The sequence below is a fragment of the Geotrypetes seraphini genome, chromosome 19, assembly GCF_902459505.1.
Source record: "Geotrypetes seraphini chromosome 19, aGeoSer1.1, whole genome shotgun sequence".
Taxonomy (NCBI): Eukaryota; Metazoa; Chordata; class Amphibia; order Gymnophiona; family Dermophiidae; genus Geotrypetes; species Geotrypetes seraphini.
Genome location: NC_047102.1, coordinates 18,619,430 through 18,635,932, shown reverse-complemented (window position 1 = coordinate 18,635,932; position 16,503 = coordinate 18,619,430). Strand labels below are relative to the sequence as shown.

Below are 16,503 nucleotides of genomic sequence, written 5' to 3'. Positions count from 1 at the left end.
GAATGCTGGCGGTGTGATAAAACACATTCCATAGTGTGAAGGTCAGCAGAACAAAACTTTGCTCTTGGGTAAAGACCCAAGAGTCCTTGGCTGGAAGACAAAGAGACGTGTCACAGCAGTGACACAGCACAACGAGCCACGTGGCTGCTTCTCAGATAGATGCAAATGGCCACATGTGATGCTTAAAAAGCAGTCTCGTTTTCCACCAAGATTTTGTTTTGTACATAACACAGCTGTTTTTACAGTTCAGATACTAATTTAGAGCATTCACTGTTTTACTTTTAAGTCTAACAGCTTTCTAAAGCAGAGCAGGATGAGTGGTGTCGGCCTTTGTAGTAAAATGAAAATAGCCGAAGAAACATATTCAGGATCTTTCAACTGTTAAAATATTACCATGTGAACATGTCTGTAAGCTTTTTACATTTATAACACTGATTCTTTGTGCATTTTTGCATATTAATATAATAACAATGTAATTTTCTGGAATTTATTTGCACAGATTGGCCTTTCTTTTTTGTTTTTTAAGAGGAAAAGGATATTGGTGATTTGGTATGGGGAGAGGGAATAAGGGAAAGGATTTTTGAGCTTGGGGGATATATTGGTGGAAAGGAATGGAGAAGAAATCTTGGAAAATATGAACAGAGAGGGATAAATGAACGTGTAAGAGGAGGAGAAGAAATGCTGGGATCCTGGAGTGGAGAAAAATGATAACCCAGTGGACCTGTGATCCCACACATTCCACAATACCATCTGCATTTTTCACCCCTCATTGTGGATTCAGTCACGTTTTCTGCCTGACCCCCCCTCTTTCCAGGCACTTGACTCCCACCCTGTAATCACTTCACTCACTCTCTACCATGTTTCCCAAGTCACTTCCTTTCTTCACCCATCCCTCACTGCTGTTGCTTCTACCTTACTGATTCCATCACTGCTCCCCCATCCCCCCATGATTTGGAGGAGGATTGTGGCAGTGCAGCACATCAATCTACATCAGTGGTCTCAAACTCTGGCCCAGGGGCCACATGCGACCCGCCAGATACTATTTTGAGGCCCTCGGTATGTTTATCATAATCACAATCACAAAAGTAAAATAAAACAGTTTCTTGATCATACGTCTTTTTAGCTATAAATTACATTATTATTATCTAAAAGGAAAGATTTATAAACTATGAAGAGTTTTACCTCATGCAAAATTGTCATTTCTTTAATAAGACATTGACTATTTTTTTTCAGGCCCTCCAAGTACCTACAAATCCAAAATGTGGCCCTGCAAAGAGTTTGAGACCATTGGGGTACATCCTCTTTTTACCCAGAGGGGACACTTATGTGACATGAGCTTCTAGAATGGGTGTCAAGTCCCTCCTAGAGGGCTACAATCCAGTCGGGTTTTCAGGATTTCCCCAATGAATATGCATGAGATCTATTTGCATGCACTGCTTTCATTGTATGTTAATAGATCTCATGCATATTCATTGGGGAAATCCTGAAAACCCGACTGGATTGCAGCCCTCGAGGAGGGACTTTGACACCTCTGATCTAGAAGAACATGGCCCAGTGCATTGTAATTCTGCTGGTTAAGCCTCTTAAAGGGCTGGGAACAGAAGAGTCGCCTTTACTATTGCCGTCTGCCCCCAGCACCACCACTACAGCTTCAGCCTGGTTCCTGGTCTGCCTTGGCATTTTACACAGAGCCTGCCAATTTTGCAGCAAGAACAAAAATATGCTGTCTTTATTTTATTTTAGTCATTTATATACTGCCTATCAAGGTTATCTAAGCGATTTATAATCAGGTACTCAAGCTATAGAGAATCATGGAAGACCAGGAGTCATGCTTTTATTTATAAGACTGATGTACTGCTTCATACCATCATAATTATTGATAATATAATGTACAGTTATATTATTATGGCGTAATTTTCTCTTTCTAATCCAGTGATGATCTTTTTCCATTTAAAAATAGGTTGAGCATGTTTGACTGCTAAGATTACTAATGCAGAAAAATATACAGCAATAACAGCATTCTGAACTGCTTGGTGCACTCGGAAGGCTAAACATGGAAATGAAAAATATACAAATAAAGGTTAATAAATAAAAACAATAAAAGAATGCTTCCTTGCATTGGACTAACAGTGTCTTGAGAGCTAAAATACACTTTTGTTTGTTTCTGTATATTCAAGTGATGTGAAATGCACCAAGGTTTTGTAAATAATGAATGTATTTACGATATAACTGCTACTACATTCTTCTGGCCTTTGTCTCGTACTGTGTTGCTTGCCCTTTAGAGCTTGAATGATCCAACTCAGCAAAGCTGTTAGCAGTTCAGGCAGAACCTGTTTGGGGTAGTCAAGTATGAATTTCCTGGGTGGTTCTGCTCTCTGTGCTTCAGAGCAGGATGTGCTGCTGCCCTTGAGAACCAGGAACAGGCAGATTGACCGAAAGCATTTTCAATAGCATTCTCAATTTGTTGGCTTGTAAAGCAAGACTTTTGTAGAGGGCTCAACCCAATCATAGTAACATAGTAAATGATGGCAGATAAAGACCTGAATGATCCATCCAGTCTGCCCATAAGTTATACCCGTTTAAAAAATAACATAATTAGATTAACTTGTCTCTTCTTTGATATTTCTGGGCCGTAGTCTGTAAAGTCTGGTATTGGCCTAGGTTCCAAATGCTGAAGTTGCCATCCAAGCTCACTCCAGCCTATCCAACCATCCCGTTGTTTGCAGGATATCTACTGTAAAGTCTGGCCAGTAACATCCACTTGTTCTAGATAGTGGAGTTCACATTGATGCCCATCCCAGCCCATCCTACACCAAATCACCATATTGGAGAGTTTCCATTTGGCTATTGGATTATGTGGAACAACCAAATTGTTTTTTCAGGTGGTGGTGTTTGTTTTAGACCTACAGTATGTATTGTGGCCTCTCTCTTTGACCTGGCAGCTTCTTCTTCTCTTTGGACTTCCTGCTCAGAATAAGGATGGGAATCTGGCATCATGAACCTTCATTTACTCTCTCCCCCTTTTGATATTGTCACCCAGTTTATTTAGCCCAGGCGTTGGAACAACAGTTCTTGTTTGGAGGACATGCACCAGGGCACTTTCTAGAAACATACATTCGCAAACCCTGTGTCTGACCACTGGGATTCTCCATACTATCTATCACCGATATGCCAGTCTCTCTGTCAAATTTTAGTGTAATTAGGCAATTTGATCCACATAAGATGCAGCTGGTTATGATCACAATTCCACTGCTCCAGCATTTCTGATCACAATGCTACGAGCTAAGAGCAGAAAAATTCTACTGAAAGAGCAAGAACTAAGCATTCAAGGGAATGAAGGGATATAACTAATAGGCTACAGAGCCAGGCCAGTTCTCATTTCATGTGGAGAGACCCAAGTTTGATTCCTAGCTCATAGGGTAAGAAGCTGAGGCAATACTATAATTCTTGCTTCACATCCTGTCCAACTGGCAAAACCAGTATCATTCGACTTGTTCAGTGTTCAGCGTAAATAAAAGCTTAGAGAGAGATGGTTAGCTTATTAACACATTGTACAAGCAGCAGTCCTTCAGTAGAGCATATGATTGGTTAAGAGGAAATTAATTTTTAAATACACTATACTGTATAATTCTAGTTACTGATCCCTTTTTGCTATCCAGAAAACCAGACTTGTGTTATGTTTGACAGAATCCTAATGTGTTTTCTTTCCTGCAAGGCCCTTACTTTTTTCAACACAGATTTTATTTTTGCTGGGGTTTTCTCTTTTTAAAAAAAAAAATCAGCAACAACAATAAAAGACTAGGACCCCAATGCACAAAAGTTTGCCATGCCAGTAAGACTTGTTAAAGTAGTCTTAACTGGCACGAAAAACCCTCCTGCTGATGCTCATAGCAGCCACTGAGAACCCTATGCAAATGCATTACAAGGAGCTCATTACTATTTAAATGAGCTCTCCTTGTGATGCACAAATGGGAACACCCCCCTAGCACTGAATAATTAGTGCCAAAATTTTCCAGCAGCTCTGGAGCTGCCAGTAGCTCACACAACATATGCACAATAGCTGAGCCTATTAAAATAAAAAGTAGCAGGGAATGATCCCTCCTCCAGTTGAGCCCTCCCCCCCTTCCCCCGAGAGCCCCATACCTTTTCTTCAGAGATTGGCAGGAGGGATGCCCATTCCCTCCTGCCTCAAGGCCCGCCTGTTCAAAATGATGGCTTTGCCGCTGCAGGAGTCCCATGCTGGTGAGGGGGTTCATGGGGGTGAGGTGTCGTGGGTCTCATCCCGGTGGTGGGGGGAGGGAATTACTCCCTGCTGGTTCAGCTAATGGTGGCAGTGGAAACCCCGATCAGCTGAGCTGGCAGGACTCCCCCAAAGCTCCCTTAGGCGCCTGAGCCAATCGGGGCCTTAGGCCCCTCCTCGTGCATCAGATGATGCACCGGGGAGGGGCCTAAGGCCCGCATTGCGCAAACAGCAGCCGGAGGAGCAGGAGGGTGTGACTGAGCACCCCTCCTGCTCCCGACTTAAAGATACTGGGGAGGCCACAGCAGAGGGGGCCCGACAGCAGTAGGGAGTGGGCATCCCTCCTGCCATATCTAAGTCTGGTGCAGGGGGAGAGATGATGGCAGAAGGGAGTGGGCTTTCCTCCTGCCATATTTAAAAGATTGGCACGGGGTGGGGGGCATCCCTCCTGCCATTTGTGGGTTGCCACATGTCAGGGGGAGGTGCATTTATTGGGGGTCGTTGGGAGAGGGCTGCCGGTGGGGGATACATATAATTTTTTTTTAATGGGACAGTTATTTTGCATGTGTAATACATGCAAAATATCTGTGAAATGAAAAAAACCAACCCAGCAAAAGCCCTGGCAGTAGTAACAGGAGGTTGCTTCCCCTGTCACTACTGTTAGGGCTCTATGCATGTCTCAATTGTTCACTGAGCAATTGAGTCTGTGGGTTTGCATGCAAATCATTTGCACCTCCGTGCAAATCATTTGCATGCAAATTTAATAGGGAATCAATTGCTGCTGGAAAATCACATATTTTGTTAATTTTTGAAATGCAACAACACAGTTTGCAAGGTGAGGCACACCGGTGTCAAGGTCAAAAGCGCGCCGGGACAAAGGCGTGTGCAGACAATTGAGCGCAGCGTGGAGGCGCACGCCGAAGAAAATTACTGTTTTTAGGGGCTCCGACGGGGGTGTGTGGGGGGGACCCCCCCCCCCACTTTACTTAATACAGATTGCACCGCGTTTTGGGGGGTTGTAACCCCCCACATTTTACTGAAAACTTCACTTTTTCCCTGTTATTAGGGAAAAAGTTAAGTTTCCAGTAAAATGTTGGGGGTTATAACCCCCAAACCCCCCACAACGCCGCCGCGATCTGTATTAAGTAAAGTGGGGGGCTCCCCAACAAAACCCCCCGTCGGAGCCCCTAAAAACAGTAATTTTCTTCGGCGCGCGCCTCCGTCTTGCGCTCAGTTGTCAGCGTGCGCCTTTGTCTTCCGCGATTATGTCTATGAACCAGGCACACCATTGAGTGATAGAGGAATTATAACCTTTTTTTTCTTAATCTTAGTTTCTATTCCTTTCCTGATGATCACTAACATTCTGTTTTACTTCCCCCCCTCCACTGCCACATATGAAACAAAAAATGTCAACGTATTATTGATACAACAAAACAATACAAATTTCAAATGGTGCTGTATTGACAAAATATACAAAAATTAAGAACCACTTGCAAAAAATCAAAAATAGACACTGATTTTAGATTCCCTATGAAAATCTCAACTTTTCATTGAATAAATTGATTAAACTATGTCCTATGTCTGAGGCTTGTCCCCATTAGTTTAAGTTGATTATAGTTTAATCAATTTACTTAATGAAAAGTTGAGATTTTCATAGGGAACCTAAAATCAGTGTCTATTTTTGATCTTTTGCGAGTGGTTCTTAATTTTTGTATATAACGTATTATTGATGCCACCTAGAACAGTTTCTAACACAATTATTTGATGATAAGATTTGGTAAATAGGGTCCTAAACGTGACACTGTTATTTTTAAGGTATTTCATGTTATGAAATAGTCATTTCAGAAAGCAAGTGTCAAATCTGTAAACCAGTAGAATTTTGTGATTGGTAGCTTTTTTGTAGAAGGTTCTGAAGCATTGTTCATTTTGAGATTAGAAGACCATTATTTGCTTCCTTCCTTAGAAGCTTAGTTACGCATTTATTGGTCTTTAATTTGTGCTGACCAGCTGTTTACTATAACCACTTACATAGCAACCTCTTCTGGAGTAGAGAAAGAATGGTTAGGTAAAGGGGTTCATTGAGTGTGTAGGATTTTTGAGAATTTTGGGGTTTATATATTTGCAGCACCCAAGAGAGCTCATATATACTTTTCAGGGAAAGTTATTCTGAATGCTGCTTTTTTGCCATTTTGATTTTTAAATTTTTATTCTTTTGCAGGCTCATAAGTCTGTGAACTTTGTGTCGACTCTTCTTCAAATCACTATGTCGGAGCAGCTGGATTTACCAGTGAGACAGGCAGGCAAGTGTGCTTAGAATTTGTTTTTTGGGAGGGATGGGGTACAGTGCAAAGCTACTTCAATTTGGTTTTGAAATGTTTAGTGAGCCTCCTGTCATTTGGGGAGTGGAGGAGAGAGGTCTCTGCATGAGTAGTTTAACAAACTCCATTATTCTGTTGTGATTCCCTTTCTTTTAGTGCCCAGTTGCACTTTGCTTTCTCTGTGGGTACCAACAAGGCTATGACAGTGGCATGACCTCCACTGATGCTGAATTGTGTGGCATTCTGGTTGCCGCAAAGTTGACTGTACTACTGTACCTACCGGGGTGGGGAGAGCAGGGTAAGAGTGCTTGTCTATGTTAATGTTTCAATGGGAAACCGAAGAAGAACGTGAAAAACAAACCCTGGACTCGCTGCCTCAGGTAAAGAGGAGTCCTATAGACCAGTGGAATTCCCTAATTTTTAAGTGGGAGCCAAATATTTTCCCATGTGAAGCCTTAACATTGCTGATCAGTGTGTGTCAATGACATCCACCCCACTAACGTGCCTTCAAACTTTTCATTGAGTGTATCCTAAAGGAGAGAGGCATTTCCAAATATATTATTTGTCTATTCAGAAATGCCTTGTCCTTCAAGCATGTGGCTTTTTGCCCTATCCACGTCCCTTTCTGCAGTGAGCTTGGGTAGAGAGGCATAGCATAGCAGAAAAATAGACAGAATGATGAGGGCTGCCACTGACCTCTGGGTCTTAACATTGAAGAACCTACTATTTCTGATCATTTTTTGGGATTAGTATGATAGCAACTAGACAGTTTCTGAGTGGTCTGATGAGCCTATTAGTGCAGGTGCCTTAAAGTGTAAACCAAGGAAAGCTGGCTCCAAGAGGAGAGAGAATCTCATCAACTTTGGGAATTGATTTAAAGTATTGGCCTTTTAAAAGCTGTGACTGTAGTTCTGGGAAACTGATCTGTTAGCTGTTTCTCTTGGGGGAGAGGTAGTATATAAACCTCTTTGGCACAGATTCTGCCATAGAAGCATGGTGATCTCCAAGTGGGTCAACTTTCCTGGAGGGAGTGGAATCTGTGAGAAGCTTTTGTCTATGCCAGGGGTTGGTGATCTAGGATCTATGGAAGTTAAGATGCACCACTAAGTAGAAAATCTGTTTTTCAATCTTAGACATTTTGGAATTCAAAAGACCTAAATGCATTAAAAAGCTTTTGCAGAGAGAAGGACTGTCTTCAACTTTGAAGCTTGCCAACTGGAAAAAGTGTGATACTTAAAACATATTTCAGTTTTTAATGTCTGAATGTTAGCTGTAAAAATGAAATAAGTTAAAATAGAGGTTTTGAAAGATAAATATAGTGATAAACATTTTTTCACATTCCCATGTTTGTACACATACATAAAACTTTGCATAATAAGCAAGATACAAATACAGTTCAAATAAACCATACTTTTGAATACCTTATAGGGGTACTTGGTGATTTGCTGCTTTTTATCATTCAGGTGTTATTTACTTGAAGAATATGGTAACCCAGTATTGGCCAGATCGGGACACATCTGGTGAGATCCCATCGTATACAATCCCTGAAGAGGATCGTCACTGTATCCGAGAAAACATTGTGGAAGCTATTATTCAGTCTCCCGATCTAATCAGGTATATATTTTAAGAGGAGTCTACAGATCTTTTTAAAGACTATTTCAGGAGTGCAGTAAGCATGCCAGCATATTATCATACCTATACAAAGCATCCATGTTTAAAAATTACATTACATTAGTGATTTCTATTCCGCCAATACCTTGCGGTTCAAGGCGGATTACATAAGATTTATCAGGAGTTACAAGAATTGTAACTTTACGTATGAATTGTCATAGGAATTACATAGGAGTTATATAAGAATTGTCGGAAACTTGAGGCGGATACATGTTGGTTAAATTAGAAACATTTTTGATTTGAAAGGGGTAGTGGGTGTGGTAGGTAGAGATTGGGAAGGAACTGGTTGTGTTAAATAGGTTTTATGTATTTTTTGAAGAGTAGGGTTTTAGTTTCTTTTTTGAAGGTTTTGTAGTCTGGTCGAGGACAGCAGATTGGTGATTTGTCTGTCTAGTTTTGCTGTTTTGGAGGCCATTAGATTGTCATATAGTTTTCTTTGTTTGACATTTTTGGTTGGTGGGTGTGTGAATAGTGAGTGGGTTTTCCTGTGTCTAGTTGAGGTGGATTGAGTTAGTCGGTTGTTCCAGAAGGATGGGCTTTCTCCATTAATAGCTTTGAAAAGTAGGCAGTAGAATTTGAAGTGTATTCTTGCTTGTTTTGGGAGCCAGTGTGAGTCGTGGTATGCTTCTGTGATGTGGTCATATTTTTTCAATGAGTAGATGAGTCTTAAGGCTGTATTTTGTATTGTTTGTAATTGCTTTATCATGAGGATGGCAAAGCTGGGTCATTCGGGCATGGGCTTTTTGTTTTAGCTTTATTTCTCTGAGGACGTCATTGGATGGATCCTGGTATGGACACTATCAAATGTAGTATCACTTTAAATCATAGTCAGTGGAGCACCTGGAGCATGCCTTCCTAATGGATTGGTTACTCAAGATGGCTTTGTGAGAATGTTTGCTTTGTGAGAATGGTCTAGGACAGGGATCTCAAAGTCCCTCCTTGAGGGCTGCAATCCAGTCGGATTTTCAGGATTTCCCCAATGAATATGCATTGAAAGCAGTGCATGCACCTAGATCTCATGCATATTCATTGGGGAAATCCTGAAAACCCGACTGGATTGCGGCCCTCAAGGAGGGACTTTGAGACCCCTGGTCTAGGACTTTAGGCCCTCTCTTGAAGAGACCCACATTTCTTCTCTGCGTATGATGTTTCCATATGGACATTTCCATCCTTTAAGTTTCAAGTTTAATTAATTTTAATATACCGACCATCAATGTGCACCTGGCCAGTTTACAATGCTAAAAAATGAAAGTTTAAATTAATTTTTGTAGGGGGGAGAAATTTGAACATTAAATAGACAAATTACAAATACAAACATGAGCTTGAGGGGAAAGGGGGAGGGGAAAGTACATCATTTAAAACAAATTAATTAAAGGGAAGAGAGAGGGGGTTAAAACACCAGGAATGGGGATCGCTTCTTAAAAGCGGTTCGTGTTTATATTGCTAGCTGTTGTAAAGGAAATATTTAGACGCTATGGTATGCATCTTGGAATAAGAACGTTTTTAGTTTAGTCTTGAATTTGTCGAGTGAATTTTCGAGGCAGAGTTGAAGTGGCATGGCATTCCATAAAGTTGGAGCTACAACGGAAAATTAGTTTTTCTAGTGTAGTAAGATTCTTTGATGGAAGGAATGTATGGTCAGTAAATTCTGATCAGCCGATCTAAGGGTCCAGGAAGAGCAAAAGGGGATAATGAGTTTATCAAGAAAAGATGGGAGATGCAAAAGTTTGATTTTAAAGACCAGCATTAAAGTTTTAGAGGTGATGCGGTGGGTGATTCTTCGATCATTCTTCGATGTCCAGCTCCTTGAAAAGGGCAGCCATACCTCTTTAGAATTCATGTTAGCGTCAGTCAACGTTGAACTTCATCCCTACCCATTAGGTATCCTGCTACTTTACCGCCCACCAACCCCCTGGAACAAATCCTCTGAACTCGTTCTCGAAACCATAACAAGGGCCTTCCTAAAATTCCAGAGACTACTGATCATTGGAGAGATTAATCTCCACCTAGACGATAACACCAGCAAGGATGCAACCGAATTCAAAGACTTCCTCACCTCCCTAGGCTTCACCGCTCCTTTGCCCACCCCTACCCATGATAAGGGGCATACACTAGACATCATCAGCTTCCTTGACCTGACCGAGCACAAAACTTCTGCCAAAGAGGCCCGTTGGGAACATGTCCCCTGGTCTGATCACCTTCTGGGCTCTTTCTGCCTTCCCATTTTCATGTCTCATCTTGGCACTCCACCCCGACCCACAAACTCTATCACCTACTGCAAAAAAAATCACGAGTGAACTGTTCTGGACCCAATTTCTCAACCAACTCCCCCCTTTTCCTAAACATGCCGACCCAGATTCCAACTGGCATAATTGGGTAACCCTTTCTGGGACTACCTACCGTGCTCTTGCCCCTTTGTCTACTAAACCTATCTCCCACTCCCGCAAGGCTCCCTGGCATTGTGCAAGACTTGCTTGACCCCCATTTGATCGTGATTGGCGTGTGTTTGTTATCTTTTATGCAGTTTGCTTTATACCTTAACCACCATGGACCCCTGAGGAAGGCGTGTTATCCGAAACACGGACCATGTCGGGTCCCTTGGTTTTATATGTTACTGCATTTATTAATAAACAACGCCTGCATCTTGTACATTATCTGCAGTCTGTTCGTTGTTTTCTCCACAGAAATGGGACACATTGCCTTGTCCCCTCTTCTGAAAAAAACGATCTCGACCCTTTCTTACCATCTAACTACTGCCCCATAGCAAATATCCCTCTCCTAACTAAACTGCTAGAGGCCATAGTCGCCACCCAGCTCTCTTCTTACCTAGAGAGATTCTCCATCCTCCATCCCTACCAATATGGCTTCAGACCCAGCTTCAGCACCGAATCCCTCCTAGTTTCTTTAATTTCTAAGGTGCAACAACTACATTCTCGTAACAAATTCGCTGTCCTATGATAATTCAATTTCTCTGCAGCTTTCGATGTTGTCCACCACGACATACTACTTTATCAACTTTCCGAGATAGGAATTGACTCTACCGTCCTAAAGTGGTTCTCAAATTTCCTACACTCTTGCTCCTACACTGTCAACACAAATGGCACCATGTCTGTTCCTTGGACACCATCTTGCGGTGTCCCTCAGGGATCACCCCTATCCCCTATTCTCTTTAACATCTATGTGTCCTCCCTGAAACTCCTCCAATAATCCCCCCTTGAAATAATCTACACATACGCTGATGACATCCTTGTCCTCCTTGAGACAGACCAGAACCTCACCAACCTCCACGAGAATATTACAGCTTGCATAATGAGACTCCATTCCCGGTCCTTCTCGGTACAGATGAAATTGAATGAATCAAAAACAAAATTACTCTGGCTCGGCCCAAAACTAGAATACCTGCCCACCCTCTTCGTACTACCCTCAGGCGCTGCACTGCAACTTGAATTCTCAAGCAAGGTCCTTGGCATCATTATTGATTCTTCTCTCTCCCTCAATGACCACCTCAACACCTTGGCTAAATCATGTTTTTTCAGCCTCCACATGCTGAGGAAAGTAAGATCCTATTTTTGCCAACAACATTTTGCCGTCCTTGTCCAATCCATCATCCTCTCCAAACTAGACTACTGCAATGCCATCTACTTAAGCCTATCAAAAAAAAGTCTTCAAAGACTCCAGCTAATCCAGAATACTGCAGCCAAGTTGATCTTTGCAAAACGCAAGTCTGACCGTTTTTCCCTCTCCTAGCCAAACTTCACTGGCTCCCAGTGATTTCCAGAATCCATTTCAAATGCTCCTGCCTGGCTTTTAAGATCATTCACAGCATCCTTCGTCCCTTAATCCCACTATCTTATAACTCCTCGAGTCCTGACTCTACCAGACCCGCCCTAAGGTATAAACTATCCTTCCCCTCTCTACACGGTATTCGCTGTGCAGGCAAACTGGGAAAATCCCTTCTCTTCAGAATCACAGGTCTTTGGAACGACCTTACTACCCCGCTGCGGAACCTGGGCTCCCTCCAATTATTCTGCAAGCAACTGAAAACCTTGCTTTTCACTAAAATGTAATTCTATCCCCCCTTACTCTTCTCTTCTATATATAAGTTCATGTAAACCTTTCTTTTCCTTCTCTTCCTATATTTTAAGTTCTTGTAAACCATGCCGAGCTCCACATCCATGGAGATGATGCGGTATATAAACTTAAGGTTTAGTTTAGTTTATATACCGCCAATGAGCTTCTCACAGAAGAGGAGTGACATGATCATATTTCCCAACCTTATAGATAAGTTTTAATGCCATATTTTGAATGAGCTGCAGACGATGTAATTCTGTTTGAGTAATTCCATTATATAGTTGCAGTAATCTAAATGAGAAATGACCAGTGAGTGAATGAGGGTTGTAATAGCATCAGTTTCAAGAATTGAGGTTAAAAGAACGAATGAGCCGAAGTTTGTGGAAACAGCTTTTTACGACAGAGCTTATCTGATCATGGAAGGTTAAATCTTTGTCTAGAATAACACCGAGCAATTTTATTTTTGATTCCATTTTTACCGGGCAAGATTTAATAGAGATTTGTCCATTTATCATTTCATTGTTCCTGATCGGGAAGAGTATACCGTTGGTCTCTTCCTTTTCATTTCAATCAGGTGATTGTTCTCCCAGCCTTTAAGGATGACAGGGACTTGGAGATTTCTAGGAGGATTCACACAGTGGATGTTAGGAGAATTCTGCTACGGTACTTGGGCAGAAAGTCCTTGCAAGTTGGAAAGATTGTTTGTCCTATTTCAAGGATCACGCAAGGGAGAAGTGGCTTCTAGTCCCTCATTATATAAAGGATTAAGTCAGCCTTAGAGACTGATTGTAGTCTCAGTAGCAACATGGTCCCCAAGGGTCTATGGGCACATTCCTTGTGTGCTGGTGATTTCTGGGTGTGGGTCTGGGCAGTTTTACTGATTATGCTGCACTCAGTTGTTAAGCAATACAGACTGATGTCTTGTAAGGACAATGCAGCATTTGTCAAGGGTGTTATTCAGGGAATCTCGTCTTCCCCTGCTTTGTAAAGAATTGCTGGTCCATCTATCTGGTTTGTCTAGACAAGAGAGCTGCGCGGGGACAGAAATACCACCCGTCCCCACCAAAGTCTCACCCGTCCCTGTGAGGAATCCCACCTGTCCCCGTGAGGAATCCCTCCGTCCCCGCGAGGAATCCCCGCCCGTCCCTATAAACTTCAGAAATAGTTATTTCATTTAATTATGCTACTGAATTAAAGGCTCTGGTAGAAACCCATTTACAAATAAGCAAAAATACTTTATTAATTTGGAAATATTACGGTAATTGGGAAGAATACATACTTTGTAAACGGGTTTCTACCAGAGCCTCTTTTGTTTATAAATTTTTATCAACACAACTAATATACTACTTTATCCTGAAGCAAAAAAAAAAAAGAAATATAATCCTTTTCCTACCTTTGTTGCCTGGTTTCTGCTTTCCTCATGTTCTCATTCAGTTCCTTCCATCCACTGTCTCTCTTCCTTCTGCGTCTTCCATTTGCTCTGTTACTGTGCCTCTCCCTTTCTCCCCCCTTCCAAATTGATCTGGCACCCATCTTCTTCCCTTCGCTCCCCCCATAGTCTGTCATCTCTATCTTCTTCCCTGCCAGCGTCTTCTCCCCACTCTCTCTTCCCCATTTCCTTTCAGCGTCCTTCTCCCCCCATCTTCCCCATGTCCTGTCAGCGTCTTTCTCCCCCCTCTGTCTTCCCCATGGCCTTTCAGCGTCCTTCTCCACCCACCCAGCCCCGTCTTCCCCATGGCCTTTCAGCGTCCTTCTCCACCCACCCAGCCCCGTCTTCCCCATGGCCTTTCAGCGTCCTTCTCCACCCACCCACCCCCGTCTTCCCCATGGCCTTTCAGCGTCCTTCTCCACCCCTTTGTCTTCCCCATGTGCTTTCAGCGTCCTTCTCCCCCCCCCGTCTTCCCCATGTCCTGTCAGCGTCCTTCTCCCCCTTCTGTCTTCCACAAATGCTTTCAGTGTCCTTCCCCCCCATCCCCCCGTCTTCCCCATGGCCTTTCAGCATCCTTCTCCACCCCTTTGTCTTCCCCAGTGCTTTCAGCATCCTTCTCCCCCCTCCTTCTCTCCCGCCCCAGGTGCAGCACAGCCGACCAGGTCCCCTTACTTTTGTGCCGACAACAGCCCCGGTCTGACAAACCTCCCTGCCCTTAACCGCGAATCTAAATTTCCTTCTTACAGCTGCTGTAAGAAGGTAATTTAGATTCGCGGTTAAGGGCAGGGAGGTTTGTCGGACCAGGGCTGTTGTCGGTCGGTCGTTCGGGAAAGCGCCACAAAAGTAAGGGGACCTGGCCGGCTGTGCTGCACCCGGGGTGGGGCGGACCGCCCCCCTCCCTTGGTAGCCACTCGAGCCGCGAGGCTACTCCTCCTTACCTACCCTGCTTGCAGCACAGAGCCGAATGGAAGTCTTCCCGACGTCAGCGCTGACGTCGAGAAGACTTCCGTTCGGCTCTGTGCTGCAAGCAGAGCAGGTAGGGAGAAAAGCCGCGTGACTTAGTACATCCAGTCCCGCAGGAACCCTGCGACCCTCGGAGGCGTCCCCCATGGGATCCCCGCGACCCTAGGGGGCGTCCCCATGGGATTCCCGTGACCCTAGGTGGCGTCCCCGTTCCCGTGCAGCTCTCTAGTCTAGACTGGTGTGGTGGAATGATAAGTAAGGTGAAATTTTACTCATATCGATTCGGAAAATGCCCTGTAAAACTATAGTTTGAGGACCCCTGAGATATTGTTCTTGGGTTCTCCTTAGGCTTCAAATGGGGTGTTCTGTAGTGTCTTTCCCACTATTCAAGACCAGTGGGATAGTTATGCTATCAACCAGCAGGTGGAGATAGAAACACAACGAAGAGCTGTCCCCACAGCTCCTCGGTATTTTCTATCTCTAAGTTGGTGGATGATCATAGCTATCAGCTCTGGATAGGCTGCTCCTTATCTGGTTGGTGAACTGGCTCCCAGATGAGCTTTGTGACATTGACCTTGAGGGGTGTAAACTTGGTGGTGCCAGCCTCTGCCACCTGCCCATTTTCCTTTCCTCCCTTTGGGGTAAGCACAGGACTCATCAGCCACAAAAAAAAAAAACCAAGGAAAGAGTTAATTTAGCTTTTATATTGATCTAAATTTGGGGGGCAGTTGTATTTGAGTGCTGTCTCTTAAAAAAAAAAAAAATTATAAGAAAAGTGTTCTGTTTCTTTAAGGTAGAAGCAAAAGACGGACCCTGAGCTCCTGGCTCTGCTTTTTGCTGTGCTGAGTCAACCTGGAGAATCCCTGGGCTGGTGAGAGGGTTTCCACAGTCAGCTGGGGAGTGCCGGCGGGCAGCTTTGGGGAGGGCTTCGCAGTTCCTCAATATCTGTGCTGGCAGAGACACGCAAGAGGTGCTCACCCTACGGTGTGTCGGGAGACCTCGGGGAAGTGCCCATGTAAGTTGGAGAAGGGACGTCCAACTGCCAAGGGGCCTGGGGATGTCATGGTTCTAGATATCAGGCAGCAACATGATTCTCAACTCTCCGGTTTGGGTGAACTGGCAGCTGAGGTTCCTGCACAGCACAATGTGGGAACATGACCATTTTGGTGCCCCCCTCAGATCTCCTAGGTCCTTCTTCCTCAGGCTCCCTGGGCATGGCTCAGCTCTGGGGGTCCCTGTTTTCCCCTGAGTTTGTCCTCATTTTCCATCAGGCCTTTCTCATGAAGCAGGCACAGGCAGGGTCTTTGGATTCTTCTCACTCTTGTCCTCCTATGATGCAAGTACTGTCTCCGGCCCTGGCTGCTTCTGACCCTTCTGTGTCCCGGGGGTATCCCCGGCCCCTAAGTGTCATTGGGTGAGCCTTCAGAGGAATGGCGGCAGGGATGCATCACCTCTGTCTGTTCAGAGCAGGTCTTGCTTTGGGAGTCCTTGAAGGATTGGGAGCTTACCCTTGAAATAGGGGTTCGGAACAGGGCAAGGGCAGGTTGAGAGTAAGTGTTGTCTGCCTCTTAATTCCCACGTTCCCACTGCTTATTTCCAAAAATACTGAGGAGCTGTGGGGTCGTAGAGGACCTATATCAGGCAGCCCTTTGTTGTGTTTCTATCTCTATCTGCTGGTCAATGGACATAACTATGCCTAATTTCTCCTTAGGCATAGAAGGGATGTGACCTATTTGTCTGAATTGGTTGAGTAGGACTTATGGAAAGGAAATTTAACTTGTATGAATAAATTTAATCTTATATCGTAGAGG

The 16,503-nt window shown here is 43.7% G+C and overlaps 1 protein-coding gene across 1 annotated transcript in view; it reads left to right on the top strand.

Annotated features, from left to right (window-relative positions):
- Nucleotides 1-16,503, top strand: part of IPO7 (importin 7) — a 106,665-nt gene that overhangs the window by 18,261 nt on the left and 71,901 nt on the right. The window contains exons 2-3 of the mRNA XM_033927917.1: nucleotides 6,459-6,540; nucleotides 8,022-8,172. Coding sequence (XP_033783808.1) covers nucleotides 6,459-6,540; nucleotides 8,022-8,172 — 233 coding nt within the window. The remainder of the gene's footprint in view (nucleotides 1-6,458; nucleotides 6,541-8,021; nucleotides 8,173-16,503) is intronic.